Source organism: Aulonocara stuartgranti, assembly GCF_965226115.1.
Source record: "Aulonocara stuartgranti genome assembly, chromosome: 10".
In the NCBI taxonomy this organism is placed as follows: Eukaryota; Metazoa; Chordata; class Actinopteri; order Cichliformes; family Cichlidae; genus Aulonocara; species Aulonocara stuartgranti.
Genome location: NC_138946.1, coordinates 10,420,245 through 10,435,582, shown reverse-complemented (window position 1 = coordinate 10,435,582; position 15,338 = coordinate 10,420,245). Strand labels below are relative to the sequence as shown.

Genomic DNA, 15,338 nt, shown 5'->3' with positions numbered 1-15,338 from the left:
GTCGTGAAAGCAGTTCAGGAGGAGGGGAAGGAGAATAACCTCTTCACATCCCCAGTTTGCTGTTGTGCGCATGCTCAGACTGCGCTGCTGTCTTATAAATTTTTAATGGAAAATGGCTGCGTTTCTTATCCAAACCGCTGGAGCTGGGAGATGAAAAAAGGAGCCGTCTAGCTGACCACATCTCACCTCTCACCGTCGCTCGCGTCGAAACTACCCGATGCGGTGATCGTGTGTTAGCGAACCGATGTCCTGTGGCGAGAAAATATTCTGGAAAATGGATCGACTCGCGCTTTGAGGGGGATGAAAGATCATTTTGCTCCTTAACCCTTTCTGCTCCGAGATCTGCGAACAATCGAGGTACAGTAACGTTAGCGCTAACGCGGGTCTCCGGAGGGGCATTTAGATTCGTTATGCGGCTCAAATGCGAGCACATAAATCAGCTCTGTCCGCGGTCAGCTGCCATGTTGTAAACAGAGTAAACCAGTCTCTGTGTCTCTTAAAAAAAAAAGCCCGTTATTCGGGCCAGGAACGAGGCTACGTTCAGCCCTCGGTGCTGCTCGTTAACGGAGAGCTGGAGGTTTTGTCTGAATGCAAAGATGCGGAATCCATGTGCATTTTGTTTTTTGTGAATGAATATTACTACTGACAGTGTAGCGTGTGTGATGGTGAAAGTCCACACCTCCCTGCGTCCCGTTTCCTCTGCAGAAAAGGCGACAGCAGCTGTGTGCACTCTTTACTTCACTCCATTTACACTCTTCATTACTGTAATTAAAGTGTGCAAAGCAGCCAAATGCATTCAGTCTAACGCGGTTTTATGACCGGCGAGAGGAGAGGTCTTGCTCTAAGGCACTTCAGCACCACTTTGGTGAGGTCTATCCTTATTCTTAAGGTCGAAGCTGTTTATGGGACGTATGTAATCATATGCTGTTTGTTAAATTATGAAACAGCTTTTCATGGTCGAGTTAACACGAGAAAGTCTGCGTGTAAACAAGCGAACTAGATGTGAACTTGAGTTTCTAAACAAAGCATTTTTCATCGAGATCTATAGTTTTTGTATTTTTTTTATTGTTATTTCAATATTTCTAATAAGTTACTTTTAATTCTGTTTAGTTTCAGGGGATTTTCTTGTTTATTTTAATAGTTTCAGCACTTGTTTTTTTGTTGTTATATGAAGGGTATTTGCCTGGTTATATAGGTAGTAGTAGTAATAATAACAATAATGTTTTTTAACTTTTAGGGGTTGTTGTTGTTACATGAAGGGTGTGAATCCAAATTTCTAATTTGGTTTTAATTCTGTTTAGTTTCAGAGTGGATTTGCTTGTTTTTCTTGTTTACTTTTAGTTTAGTTTTGTATGTTTCCGTGCTAATTATTATTGAAGGCAGATTAGGAAGTTCAAAGCTGGTATTATAAAACAAGGACAACACTGTGTGAAGGCAGTTGACTCACAGTCATTATAATAAAAACAAACAAACAAACAACCCAACAGATTAACCAATGCCTCCTCAGGCTGAAAATAAATAAAATAGCCCTTTATTGTCACTGTACATGTAGAACTAAGTTATAAGTCCTCCATGCCAACTGTGCAGGAACAAAATATAAAGAGTAAGACAGCAGGAATAAATAAGAAACAAGAGAAATTGGAGAACAAAGTGCTTAGAAGTAGTGCAAGTTAACTAAGACTAAGCATATTTACTCAATATTGTGGATTACTTTTGTAAGTCCATTATTGTTTCTGTTAGTTTGCCTTTCTTTTTGAGTCTACGTTTTATTTGAGGTCTGATTGTTGGGTCTTTATCTTATAGTACAAACACCATGAGACAACAGTTATTGTGTAGTTTGTTTGCTGTAATAACCTCGACTTCAGCACACAGCCACATTACAGTATGCTGCTGCTCCTTCTCTGCAGAGCAAAACAATCCTCAAGTCCTTTCTTCTGTTAAAATGGTTCAGATATAGCATCGTCTCCCACCTTCATGCACTTTGAAGTTTCCCCTTTCAGTGTGCAATGTGGTCATTGTTGCCCCTTGGTCATAGTAGATGCTTTCAGCCTTCTACTGTCAGCGTGGCAGTAATGAGCCCTTAATATTTAGCGCTGACACTAAATTTGAACTTTGACCAGCAGCACAAAAGTGAAGCTCACTTCAGAAATAAGCAGCACCCTTTCTTGACCTTTCTTATGAGAATAATCTGTTGGGATGGGATTAGACCCACCGTGTGTAGATCTGGATTAGACCAGATGATGCTTTCAGAATATTTCACTGAAGTCTTAGTGTTCCCATGTTTCTTGTCTTCATGCAAATATGGGTATGATCAGTTTCAACTGCAGAGTTGTTTTTTTAACTTTAACCTGACATGGCACTATCCAGAAAACATTAGTCCTGATGTTTGAGTGATGATGCATTATTTCCAACCCCCAACAGAAGATGATGCGCCAGGTGACAACCAGTGACTTCTGCATGAACAGCAGGCCGTCGTGCCTAGCAGAGGACAGCCACCACCCCACTGCTCACTTTGACCTGTGCACCTCACAGGCCAGCAAGTTCTACCCTCCTCCCCCTCCATCATCCCTCCAGATGACACTGGCTCCCATGGCCTTACCCACCCAGAGCCACAAGCCCATGGTGTGCCAGAGACAGGAAGTTCTTGGGGGTGACCCCCGCTCGTCTGGAAAGCTAGCAGGGTTAAAAAACACCAATCAAGCAACAGATGATGCCAAGAAGAAGAACAAGTCTGTCGGGAAGACGGGCAGACGTGGGAGGCCTTTGGGAACCACCAAGCTAGCTGGTTATAGAACCAGCACAGGGCGACCACTCGGCACCACCAGAGCTGCCGGGTTCAAGACGAGTCCTGGAAGGCCGCTCGGTACGACCAGAGCGGCGGGGTATAAGGTCAGCCCCGGGAGGCCTCCTGGCAGCATCAAGGGCCTCTCTCGCCTCAACAAACTGGTTCACAGTAGCACTTGCAGCGGAGCAGCTTTCCCCTATCCACTACCACACAAAGAAATCCTCTGTGAACCTTCCTGCAAAGAGAAGCCCGCTAATGAGTAAAGCCTGTACCCCGTTTCTACTTCACCCTTCGTCTCTGGAATAACAGACAGACACGCACAGGTTTCCTGCCACATATTGAGGGTGATTGCAAACTTTCCTAGTCTGCTGTGTGGCAGAGAGAGGGGAGGATTTTTCTATTATTCGTGTTTGTGTCTTTTGTGTGCCTGCCACCTGATAAAATTACTGTTTTTCAGTGCTAGAGATCTATAGTGTGCGAAAGGTTTCACTATACAGTGTACACATTGCTGTATCTGTTTTCTGGGGAGAAAAAAATACCAGATATTCATTGAACAAGAGGCTTTTATCCAGCAGCTACTGTGGTAGTTAAGTCTTAGAGTGTTACATGTAGCATTTTAACGCCAACAAATGTTGGAAACTTGGACTGTCCTGTCAGATTTTCTCTTCACGATTATTGCCGATAACGACAATATTATTGCAATTTTGCAAGTTCATCTACACCGTTGTCTATTGCATAATTTCTTTTGAGGCAATTTAATTAAATCTCCAAATAAATGGAGTTCGCAAGAGAGTGTGTAACCATAGCCATGCAAAAGCATAGAATAAGAACAGCTACACAATAATGTATGATGTGATGTTGATCATTTATTTTTAAATTATCGAGGAAACCTCTAATGGAAACAATTCAAAATCTTGTTTGATGTAAACAAGGACATTATTGCTGAACTACAGTTTGTAATTTAAATGAGCTGCCGTCATGAAAAACAGGCAGGTTGATAGGAAGTAAAGAAATATAGTTATAGAGGAAAGGTTGGTAGTCTAGTGGTTTGCTCAGTGGCACTTCAAAAGTAGAAATCTAAATATTTATCCAGCATCCAAGAACTAAAATCTGACCGATCCAGTTCCACTCAGCTCCTCATGTAACACAAAAAAGGAATTCCTCCTAAAAACAGATTTTATTCTCTAAATGTCACATTGCAAAATATCTACATATTATTTGCATGCAAAACCACTGACTCAACATGCAGATCATTGTTATTCAGCTAAGGTTTTGTTTGTATTTTTTTAAACTAAAAGTATAAAACTTTAAAAAAAAATGTACACACCTTCACAGCAACACTCTTCGTCTCTGATGACTTGCTACAAATTGGCTAATGTGGACTGTGGTTGCCTTTTTTGTTACATATTCGGCACAGAGAAGCTGTAGACATTTGGATGGATGGTGTTTTTGTATTTGATCACTCTTCACAGCCACTAGCTAGTCCCAGCAACCTGCTGGCTTATTTGTGGTGGGACTTGTTTCTCCACTCTCTGCTTTTGTCTGCTATTCTTTTGCAAATTTCAGCACAAATACCAAAATAATCATTTTTTAAAATGCGCTCTTTTTCTACACAGCTTACTTTTACAAGAACGACAAACTTAATGTCTTAAAAAAGCAACATGCCCATTTAAAAATATGACCTTCCTCACTGTTCCTGCTCTGGAACAACTTTTAGACATGTTTTGTTTCGTTTTTAGGAGGCACTTGTGTTTGAAACGCAGCTTAAATGTCCTTATATTGATCTAAAAGCTTCATTTTTAGCTTTGCATTTATCACTCCTACGGCAAAATGTAAACCCGTGTGACTGTTTTTAGTGTGTAGATGTCAGTATAAAGTAAGAGAAAGGGTACACTGCTTTATTCTAAAAGGCTCACATTGTAGAGGAAAATCTGTTACCTATTATTGTGTTCTTGTTTTGTGTCAAACCACAGGGTCCATTTGTTGGTGTAAAATAATGAAATCTTGCATCAGTGTTACATTTGTCCCAAGATAGTGAACAGATTCACAGATATTCAGAATCTCATCTGCTATGAATGTGTTGCTGAATGTAATTCGAATGATATGACTTTTAAAAGTTAAACACTTTTACCCAGCTAAAGACTCAAAAGTCTTATTGGCATCCTTGCTCACAGATCAGAAAATACACTGCCTGTCAAAAAAAATCTAATAATATCTTGCACTGCCTTTTTAGCTTTGATGACAGCTCGCATTCACCATGGCATTGTTTCGATAAGCTTATGCAGCGTCACCACGTTTTTGTACATACACAGTTGCATGCTCCTGCAGGGTTATGAAAGCCTGAAATATGAAATAATTGCTAGAAAGTTCTTTGATTTTTTTGAAAATGGAGAGTTTATTGAACTATCTAGCAAATTTGTTTGAAAAATGAATTACATTTTAATTTCTATATATGACTTTTAATTTATATTGTGTTTGCTAAATCTGGCTTCAAAGAAAATACTTAAAAATTAATTTTTTTAGGTTTGTTATTGGGAAAAAAAATCACACTGATGATATAACTCACAAAAAACTGAATATGTAATATGAAACAATAGGCGTTAAAGGGTTAAATCTGGCAATTTTTCCACTGCTGAGTCCAATCTTTATACTTCCTACCAAATTGAACCCTTTTCTACCCTTTCATTGACGAGTGGTTTTGTTTAGTCCTGTTCTTTTTACTCTGTGCTTACTGCCTTATTGTAATGAGAACTTGGAAAGCCCCTACCCGGTTTTAGTAGTTTATCAGTCTCTTTAGTTGTTTTCTTTGCCTGAAAGAGGCCAATAATTTGACCCTTCCAACATACTTGGATGAAAAATGATGGATGAAAATTTTTCTTTTTTTTTTGCTTTGTAAAATTTGTTTTTTTGGCCAGGCAGTGTATGGACAAAATGCTGAAAGTAAACAAATCAGACCATCTAATAAGGCTTTCTCCCACCACAGCCCTCTAGGTTTTAGTGGGAAATCTGCAGAGAGAGGGCGCTGTTCCTCCAGAGGAAAGACGAGCTGATAGCAACATTTGGTGATCACACCATCACTGCTGCGAGTCTCACAGCATCATCACTTAAAATCATCACTTAAAATGTAACTTTCCTAAAGGAAAAGTTTAAGCAGCTCATTATTTTTTAAGTGATGACAAAGTCCAATCATGCTTATTATTTAAGGTTAGTATTTATTGTGCATTTTTAGGTATATTACCATTACCCTGTAACGCACTTGAAGCCGACCGTAGGTGAAAGCGATGTTTTCTGAAATGCCAGTTTAGTGTAAATGTAAGATGCACAAAGCTTTATTGGTTTAATATTTGTGACTTTACAACATGTGTAATACACATATAGTTAATGAGAATTTTGATACAAAATGACCGATTGGCTATGTAACTACTTGCCACTATAATTTTTTTACTTAATCATTCAGCAAATAATAATTTTTGGTCTTTAAAACGTTCCCTACTGAACATTCGCTTTTTAATTGTATTATTCATTTATGGGTGGCTTTAAATCCAGAGAGTGGAGAAAGTGAAACAGTGTCACTAAGTCGCTCTGCTATAACATTTATAATAGTTACATTTGGTGCAATAATCTGTTGTATGTATTGTACTGTGGAAACTTTGATACTATCACTTTTTATCATTGTATTTTTAAACTTGTGTATAAGGCCTTTTATCATTGGTTTGTTGACGTGCGTAGTGTTATCAGAGGTAATTCATACAAACATCCTCTTCACCCTCCTTTTACCAAAGAATATGATCTCATCTGACTTGATCTAAAAATACTCGAACAACCTCACAAAACAGCCGGCGCATGAAAATGGAAATGGAAGTTGAAAAACAAACAAACCACTAACCCATAAAAAATGATTGTTTGGCTTCATCGTTACATTGTTACATCTGGGAGAGTATGTGTTTAATGAGCACACTGTAAAGTAGTACACGTTGATAATACAAACTTTACTTTTCATTGTTTTCTATTTATATGCTTCAAAATTAGACTTCTTTTTATCCATAATTCTTATATAGTCATGTTTGATATTTACCTGATATTTTCCATTGAGATTATGGTGGATATGGTGCCTGTTTTTCTCATGATCTGACCTTTTTTTTTCACACAGTATTTGTGGCTAAAGTGTTTATTAAATTGTTATTATTTGTTTCTAACCCTGATAGGATCAACAAAACTGGGGAGCTTTTCCCACAGCAGACATTTTGATATATGACACAGCAGGAAAAGCATAAATAAGAGCATACACAGTGGCTATTGTGAAGTTTGCTCGCAGTGACTTAAAGGGAGATTTGAAGACATGTTAAGGTTGCTTATAACATGTGTAAGTCACCTTTTAGTAAAAGCTGTGACATATGGCTTTTTGTTACTGCTCTTCAATCTTCTGGGTAGCTTCTGTTCTTATAACATCTGCAACTTACTGAAAAAGTGAACACACACACACACAATTAGCTTTGTTCACTTTTAGCAGCTCCAATAGACTTTTACATCTTGCTAGTTTGCTATTAGCGGCTAAAAGCTAGATATTTGCACATAGACAGTGGAGTTTTGGAAACTTTGCGTTTTTTAAAATCTGTTAATAACAACAGTATTTCACTGCCAAACACCCAGATTATGTGTAAAAAACCCTCATCAGGCATATTCAATTTTTTATTGAAAGAGCTTAGCTAGCTCTCATATGCGTTTTTTTTTTAGCAAGTAAGGGGGAAACTGTTATCTGGATTGAATTCCAATAATTAGTCGCAGGGCCAACACACAGAGACAGACAACCATTCGCACTCACATTCACTCGCACATTCACACCTATGGGCAATTTGGATTAACCAATTAACCTATCCCCAAGCTGCATGTCTTTGGACAGTGGGAGGAAGCCGGAGTACCCGGAGAGAACCCACGCAAACACGGGCAGAACATGCAAACTCCACACAGAAAGACCCCGGCCTGATGGTGGAATTGAACTCAGGATGTTAATGCTAGAGGAGCTTTGGAGCGCGGCAGAGTCAGCAGAGCGTTGCTGACTGTTAAACACTATGCCTCCTCTGCTCTTATTACTTCATGACTGAGTTGCTGTGGTTCCTAAACACTTCCACTTTGCAATAAAACCACTTACAGCTGATTGTTGAATATATCTAGCATGAAAACTGACTTGTTGCAGAGGTACCGCAGCACTACGCTTGAATGTGAGCTCTTCAGAATGACTCATTCTTTCACAAAAGGCAGACTGTGTGGGTAGGTGCTTGATTTTACACACCTGTGGCAATGAGACTGAAAGACTGAAAGTTGTGGCTCAATACGTTTGTCCATATAGTGTGTATAGTGTATGCAACTAAGGAAAACCCCCAAAACATGTTTCAGCTCTTAAAAAAAAGACAGGAAGCTTTTTGTGTTACAGGCGTTAAAAGAACAGAAGGTAATTATAACAACCGTTATCTTAATTATCTCAAGCTTTGATATTTTTAAGTATAGATATATGCTGAGGCTGAGGTAGTTATGATTGACTCTCAAGTATTTGACCTTTCAAAGTCAGAATTTAGGTAAGACACTTTCTGCACCTTTACAGATTTTCTCTGAATGGTAAGAATTTAAGGGAATGAAATGATAAATGTCCAATGATCCCAGAGCGCCCTGACTTTGTTTGTGCGTCTGTTTTACTGTAGCTTTTATTTCTTTTGTAGAATTGATGTACAAAAGAAAAAAGGACAAGGTGTTATGTTAATAATTTCTGATGTGTAATTTTTTTTTACTTCTAAGGAGGACATCAAATAAGGGATAAGGAATTGATGGTGCATTTGTTGACATTCCTGGCATTTTAAACTTTAATATTCCAAATGAACTCAATGCTGACGCAGTGCACAGTTATGTATAGTTAATTGCTGACTTCATTACCCTATAATGAGTGTTTTTGTTTCTTTCACCCTCTTCGGCATTCAGTCAACACACGGTCTTTCGTCTGTAGATAATGATTTTTAAAAATTACCTCACATTTTGAGTGTTTTTGAGACAATGATCAGAAGTCCAGTTATTCCTGAAGTGTGATTGGAGAAGCGTGTAAAGCTTTGTATAATTCCCATTTTATTCCTGCATGATTGTTGTGGAATGTTTAAACAAGTTGTGTAATAAATCTGAAAGTAACACTGTCTGGTGAAATGTTTACTTTTATTTACTTTTGTAACCTTTTACTTATTTGTTATATTAAAATAAAAGTAAAGAAATTGAGAATCATAAAAGTGGAACAAATCCAAGATTTATTTTAAATGGCCATGGACAGGACAATAGGAAATCTATCAGAAATAAATGCAACCATCAGGTGTGGCTCTTCTGCTGTGCAGGTTACAAAAGATGGGACCGTTTTGCTCAGTGGAAGAAAAGATAACCTGAGCTTTTACACTAAATATACTCTATAACAATTAAAAATCCTGCATTTGTAAAGATTGAAAGCATTAGTGTTAACATTATAGCTACCAAAAGTAAATTTGGTCATTATTCAGAATGCTTCAATTAAACATGCTTAAATTTACATTTAATACTGCTGTGATTTTGTAATATCATTAAAACAGCTTTATAATATATACAAGAAGAATACACAGCATATGAAATACCCAGCAACAAATATAGACATTGAATTAATTAATATATAAATTATAATGACATTTTCTTACATTATAATACATTCCTTTCGGAGATGATTGTGTTCAGAGAAATTAATAGGTTTATTTAAATGAATAAATCAAAACACTTTCTAATGCAAGTTTTATTCTTATAAAATCTGCATATGTTATAAGTATACCTGCTTTTATAAATGCAGTATTTTTCAATTTTTTTAAATTCTCACCCACAGAGTTTGACCTCAGCAGTGCAGCCACATCTCAGCATATATTATTTTACTGTTCACCACAGATCAGTCATCACTCCGGTCTACTTTAACTTACACAACTCAACAGTGTCTCCAACAAATGCTGACAACCAAAAACCAGGATAGAGAGGCTGAGTGAACCTGGCCTGGACTCTGTGGAGGAGATTCATGGTCTCAGTGATGCTGTAGAACAGGGGTGTCAAACTCAAATACACAGTGGGCCAATATTCAAAACTGGAACAAAGTCGCGGGCTAACGTTAATATTTATTGAAAAACAAAATCTTCAGATTCTCAGATATAAGAATGAATCTTTTCTTATGGACTCAAACAAGTTTTGCTGAAAAACTGAATATGGAACAAGCAAAGCTTAATACTAAACAATATATATATTAGCTGTATAATACCAGTAGGCCAGCTCTAATAGTAATTTGGTATGGCTTCGCGGGCCAAATGTAATTAGGCTGCGGGCCAAATTTGGCCCGCGGGCCAGAGTTTGACACCTGTGATATATACAGTGGTAGCATACACAGTATGTGATTATGGATATGGTTGTAGAAACATGCAAGACATAAATTTAACTATTTTACCGCTACTATTAATTTGTAAGTAATAGATATCTATAAGTATAGACATGTACATGCACACTACACACACATGTGTACTGTAATTCATTATTATCAGGATGTCCAAAAAACTCACTGAAAAGCCTTCAGCTAATCCAAAATGCTGCAGCAAGAGTCCTGACAGGGACTAGAAAGAGAGAGCAGATTTCTCCTGTTTTGGCTTCCCTTCATTGGCTTCCTGTTAAATCCAGAATTGAATTCAAAATCTTGCTCCTCACATACAAGGTCTTAAATAATCAGGCCCCATCTTATCTTAATGACCTTGTAGTACCATATCACCCTATTAGAGCACTTCGCTCTCGCTCTGCAGGCCTACTTGTTGTTCCTAGAGTATTTAAAAGTAGAATGGGAGGGAGAGCCTTCAGTTTTCAGGCCCCTCTTCTGTGGAACCAGCTTCCAGTTTGGATTCGGGAGACAGACACTATCTCTACTTTTAAGATTAGGCTTAAAACTTTCCTTTTTGCTAAAGCATATAGTTAGGGCTGGACCAGGTGACCCTGAATCCTCCCTTAGTTATGCTGCAATAGATGTAGGCTGCCGAGGGATTCCCATGATGCACTGAGTTTTTCCTTTCCAGTCACCTTTCTCACTCACTATGTGTGAACTGACCTCTCTGCATTGAATCATATCTGTTATTAATCTCTGTCTCTCTTCCACAGCATGTCTTTTATCCTGTCTTCCTTCTCTCACCCCAACCGGTCGCAGCAGATGGCCGCCCCTCCCTGAGCCTGGTTCTGCCGGAGGTTTCTTCCTGTTAAAAGGGAGTTTTTCCTTCCCACTGTCGCCAAAGTGCTTGCTCATAGGGGGTCATATGATTGTTGGGTTTTTCTCTGTATCTATGAAGCGCCTTGAGGCGACTTTTGTTGTGATATGGCGCTTTATAAATAAAATTGAATTGAAAATTGAATTGAATTGAATGTACACACTAAATATACATATGTATACATACACATATACCTGCACACGTCCATACATATAAAAAGATGCATTATGCATGAAGTGTGACAGTGTATGTCCACAATGTCCAGTGACTTATGATTTTGTGATTGAGGAGTTATAGAGTCTAACTGCTGTTGGGATGAATGATCTGCGAGAGCGCTCCTTCCTGCAGTGAGGCTGTTTCACTCTCTGACTAAAAGAGCTGCTCAGCACACAGACTCATGCAGAGGGTGATGTGGGTTGTTCATGATGGATGTCAGCGTTACTAATATCCTCCTCTTGCCCACTGCCTCCACAGACTCCAGAGGACATCCCAGCACAGAGCTAGAGCTCCGCACCAGTTTGTCAAACCTGCTCCTGTCCCTGTCCGTGCATCTGCTCCCCCAGCGGGCCATTGCATCGAAAAGGGCAGATGCTACCACGGTATCATAGAATGTCCTTAAGAGAGTCCTGCAGACTCCAAAGGACCTTAGTCTCCTGGAGAAGTCAAAAAACATTTTCCTCACAGTGCTCCCAGACTGTTCTAGGTGAGAGAGGGATCGGTGTAAAAGGTAGATGACAGCGTCATCCACCCCGATTCCAGATCGGTAGGTGAACTGCAGGGGGTCGATCGCTGAGCTCACCAGTGGGCAAAAGTGGTGCAGAACGAGCCTTTCCATGGTCTTCATCAGATGAGAAGTCGAGGCCACAGGCTTGAGGTTGTTTGGCTCCTTGGGGTGTGCGATTTTTGGCATCGGAACCATGCAGGAAGTCTTCCACGGTTCAGGACCCCTCTCCAGACTCAGGCTCAGGTTGAAGATGTACAGGACCACCTGACACAGCTGGTCTGCACAGTCCCTGAGCAATCTGGAGCAGATTCCATTCGAACCTGCTGCCTTCCTTGCCTTTGTCCTCTTGAGCTGACTTAAATATATATTTTAACCAAGATGGTGCCTTGTCTCTACATCACCCAGTTTTCTTCTAAATGGGACTGCAATCTTAAGAATTGTAAATGCTTCAAGAGCAGTTTAGATGTCTGATTCTTTTGGTGTAAGTGTAGCTTTTGTTAGTTTAAGGTGGTTAAACTGGCTTTGTTTTTGAAGTGTTTAAAAAATAGCTGGCAATAGTTCTATTTAATGTTTTTATTAAATGTCACACCATCACACCACAATCTTAAGACGTCTTGCGGTCTACGGCTTAGGGTGGCTTGTATTCTATTACTTCGTATAAAGTAAACACTGCCCCCTAAGAGAACCTTTTAAAGGTAGGTGTGGTCAAACCAACTCTTTATGAACAGTGCCTTTTATTTCATTCTGACATTTAACCCTAGTTTCAATTGTCGATGTCGTACTGTTTTGTTAATCCTAATTGTTTTTGTTTGTTTATTTTTTGTGTGTTTTCTAACCTAAGGGTGTTTTGCTAACTGCTAAACAAGCTAAAGTGTAAAAAAAATTATTCGCTTTTCTTTTGTTTGTTTGTTATGTTTTTTTGTTTGTTTTTTAAAAAAAGAAATAGCACTGGGGTTAGTTCGTTAAAGTAATACAAATGCAGAAAAGATAAACAGATACATTCAACCTCCCTCCAGCTGCAAGTTTTCTCAGACTTTCTCATTTCACACCAAAGTTACAAAAATGCATAAATAATTGTAACTTATTTAAGCTAGTTTTGTATGTCCACTTCCATGGTTAGAAACTGCTGCAAATCCAGTGTCAGTACTCTACAGTAGATTACTGTGGTCTAGAGTAGACTTTGTGCAGTTTTCTGTCTGTACACCTGAGGGCGGAAGTGTGTCTTTGTGAAACCTTAAACAATCATAGACGTGTTTATTTGATTTTCGTCGTTTCATTTCAACGCACGATACTGGTATTATAATTCTTTCATCTTGTAATTATCATATTATGAAAACAATTATAACGCCAAGAAAGTTATAAAAATGAATTTAAGACGCTCCGTCTTAACGACCGCTGATTGGACTGCAGACGACCACGTGATTTTGAATCTCATTAACCGGCACGCGCTGACCGGCGTTTCAGAAACTAAAGTGTCGTTATATATGTGGCGCCGTTTATAAACTGAAACATGCCGACCATAGTTATATTGTGATTTTCGGAGGTAAAACGTCAGTAAAACATCGACCTGTCCTCTACCATTTGTTAGAAGGCGACTGTGTTCTTCATTGTAACCATGAGTTAGAGTTGCAGTAAGCAGAATGAGTCGTTTCTGTCGTGCCATATGTGGGTATCGCTTCTCGGCCTTTTGGCTAAGATCAAGTGTAGTATCTGTTCTTATCAGTTTAATATCTGATACGTCCCCTATCCGGGGACCATATATTAAATTGATTTTTGGAACAGGGAGATGGAATAGGGGCTTGCTCCGTCCACTCCACGCATCGACCTGGTATTGCAGTATTTCCAGGAACGGTGCACTCCCTGAAGCTGTGAAAAAGAAGTGTAATTTGATTCAACAGTTTCTGTAAAGAAATTTGTTATACGTTAGATATATGCGTGCGTGTGGATATGTGGACATTGCCTTCGTGTAATCTTCGAAGGTTAGTCAGGCTGAAATGTTGCGACTTAATATTTGTGAATGAGTTACATTTAACTATTACGAGAATTACTAAATCCTGCCACTTGGACTGACACGTGGACACACACTTTCTATGGGAAATCAAAAAAATATGTAGTTTTGAACTGCAGTTACATTATTCTGGCTCGAATCCTGCAGTTACCTCTGTTGTCCACTAGAGACCGATAGAAGTCTTTAAAAACCGGAGGCTGCCATCTACAAGGACTCATGTTGATTATAGGTTTAACTCTTCTCTTTCTCTACATACTGCAGCTTCCTGTCCTCTGTGGCTGTAAATTACATCGTTTGAAAAAAAAAAACCCCCCCCCACAATTTTTTCTTGGCTTCTTTAGCTAAAATCACCTGTATTGTCTGTTGTTTCCATTTGTGGATGGTTAATAGTGCAGAAGATTGTTTTTCTGTTTTCAGGATTACATGAAAACATTTTGGAACAGATCATTTTTGTATATAATAAATCTTAGGATAGTATTGGTTTTGATGATTTATAAAACAGCTGTGTGCCGTAGCCCTGGTAGTGTGGATCCTTAGTGTGTAAAGAGTAGATAACTCATGTAATATGTGTGAATGAAAATCCATGGACTTTATAAGAGTCCTCCATTTATGGCTATGATCCTAACAAACAAGAATAATATGTTTCTTTCTCCTACCAATCTTCCTGTTTCCTAAAGGAACACGCATACACAATATATATGCGCCAGGATGGCCGAGTGGTTAAGGCGTTGGACTTAAGTTCCAATGAGCGGATGCTCTCGTGGGTTCAAACCCCACTCCTGGTATAATTTGGAGCCTCATGACTGGTAAACTGAAATGTATCTATGGGAGCAACAATGATCAATAGGAGTTTTTAGGAATTTGCTGTGAGCAATATCCCCCCACCCAGTCACCCCCAAAAAAGCTGGGATGTAAGACAAGAAAGACAAATGAGAGGTCTGTGCCAAGGTCCTACATATAACATGTACAGTAAGACTGAGAGGGGGTCTCAGTCTTACTGTACATGTTATATGTAGAACCGTTGGCTTGTGCAATTAGGGAAAGCCCAGACATAACAGGAATACAGTTACCGGGAGGAGAAACATTAAAAATTTAACAGTATGCGGACGACACAATGCTGTACCTGGCTGATGATAAAAGTGTAACAGAATCAATATACTTGTCAAATAAACAAGTATAAGTCAATGTATAAATACCTGGGAAGATGGGCGGGCAGGAGAGAGGCAATTTGTGAATATCAATTATGTGGAGGGCCAATGGAGGTCTTGGGTATTTCCTTTGGGAATACAGAGGGGGATGCTATCTTTAATTGGGGAAAGATTTTGAAGAAGATGCGTATAAAATTGGGGCTATGGAACAAGAGGAAGCTTACCATTTTGGGAAAGGTGCTAGTTATCAAAGCTGATATCCTACCAGGCCTTCTCCACCTTGCTTACATCTTCCCAATTCCATGTGTGTTGAGGTTTATATGAAAAATGTTTAAGTTTATGTGGGGAGGGATTATGAATATGTGAAAAGGGGGATGATGTACCAAGAGATAAG

General features: G+C 38.9%; 1 protein-coding gene across 2 annotated transcripts; it reads left to right on the top strand.

The window, feature by feature from the left end:
* Positions 1-12: 12 nt before the first annotated feature.
* Positions 13-8,961, top strand: cUnh5orf24 (chromosome Un C5orf24 homolog). 2 transcript variants are annotated; one of them, XM_082549761.1, is made up of 2 exons: positions 13-357; positions 2,425-8,961. In XM_082549761.1, exon 2 carries the CDS (start codon positions 2,425-2,427, stop codon positions 3,046-3,048), a length of 624 nt encoding a protein of 207 aa, XP_082405887.1. In that variant the 5' UTR covers positions 13-357; the 3' UTR covers positions 3,049-8,961. The 2 variants fall into 2 exon arrangements, with proteins under 2 accessions (XP_082405887.1, XP_082405886.1); XM_082549760.1 differs by having other exon boundaries at positions 2,422-8,961.
* Positions 8,962-15,338: the final 6,377 nt, after the last annotated feature.

Coding starts and splice junctions, on each gene's coding strand:
- cUnh5orf24 (XM_082549761.1), top strand. CDS start 2,425: ATGATGCGCCAGGTGACAACCAGTGACTTCTGCATGAACAGCAGGCCG.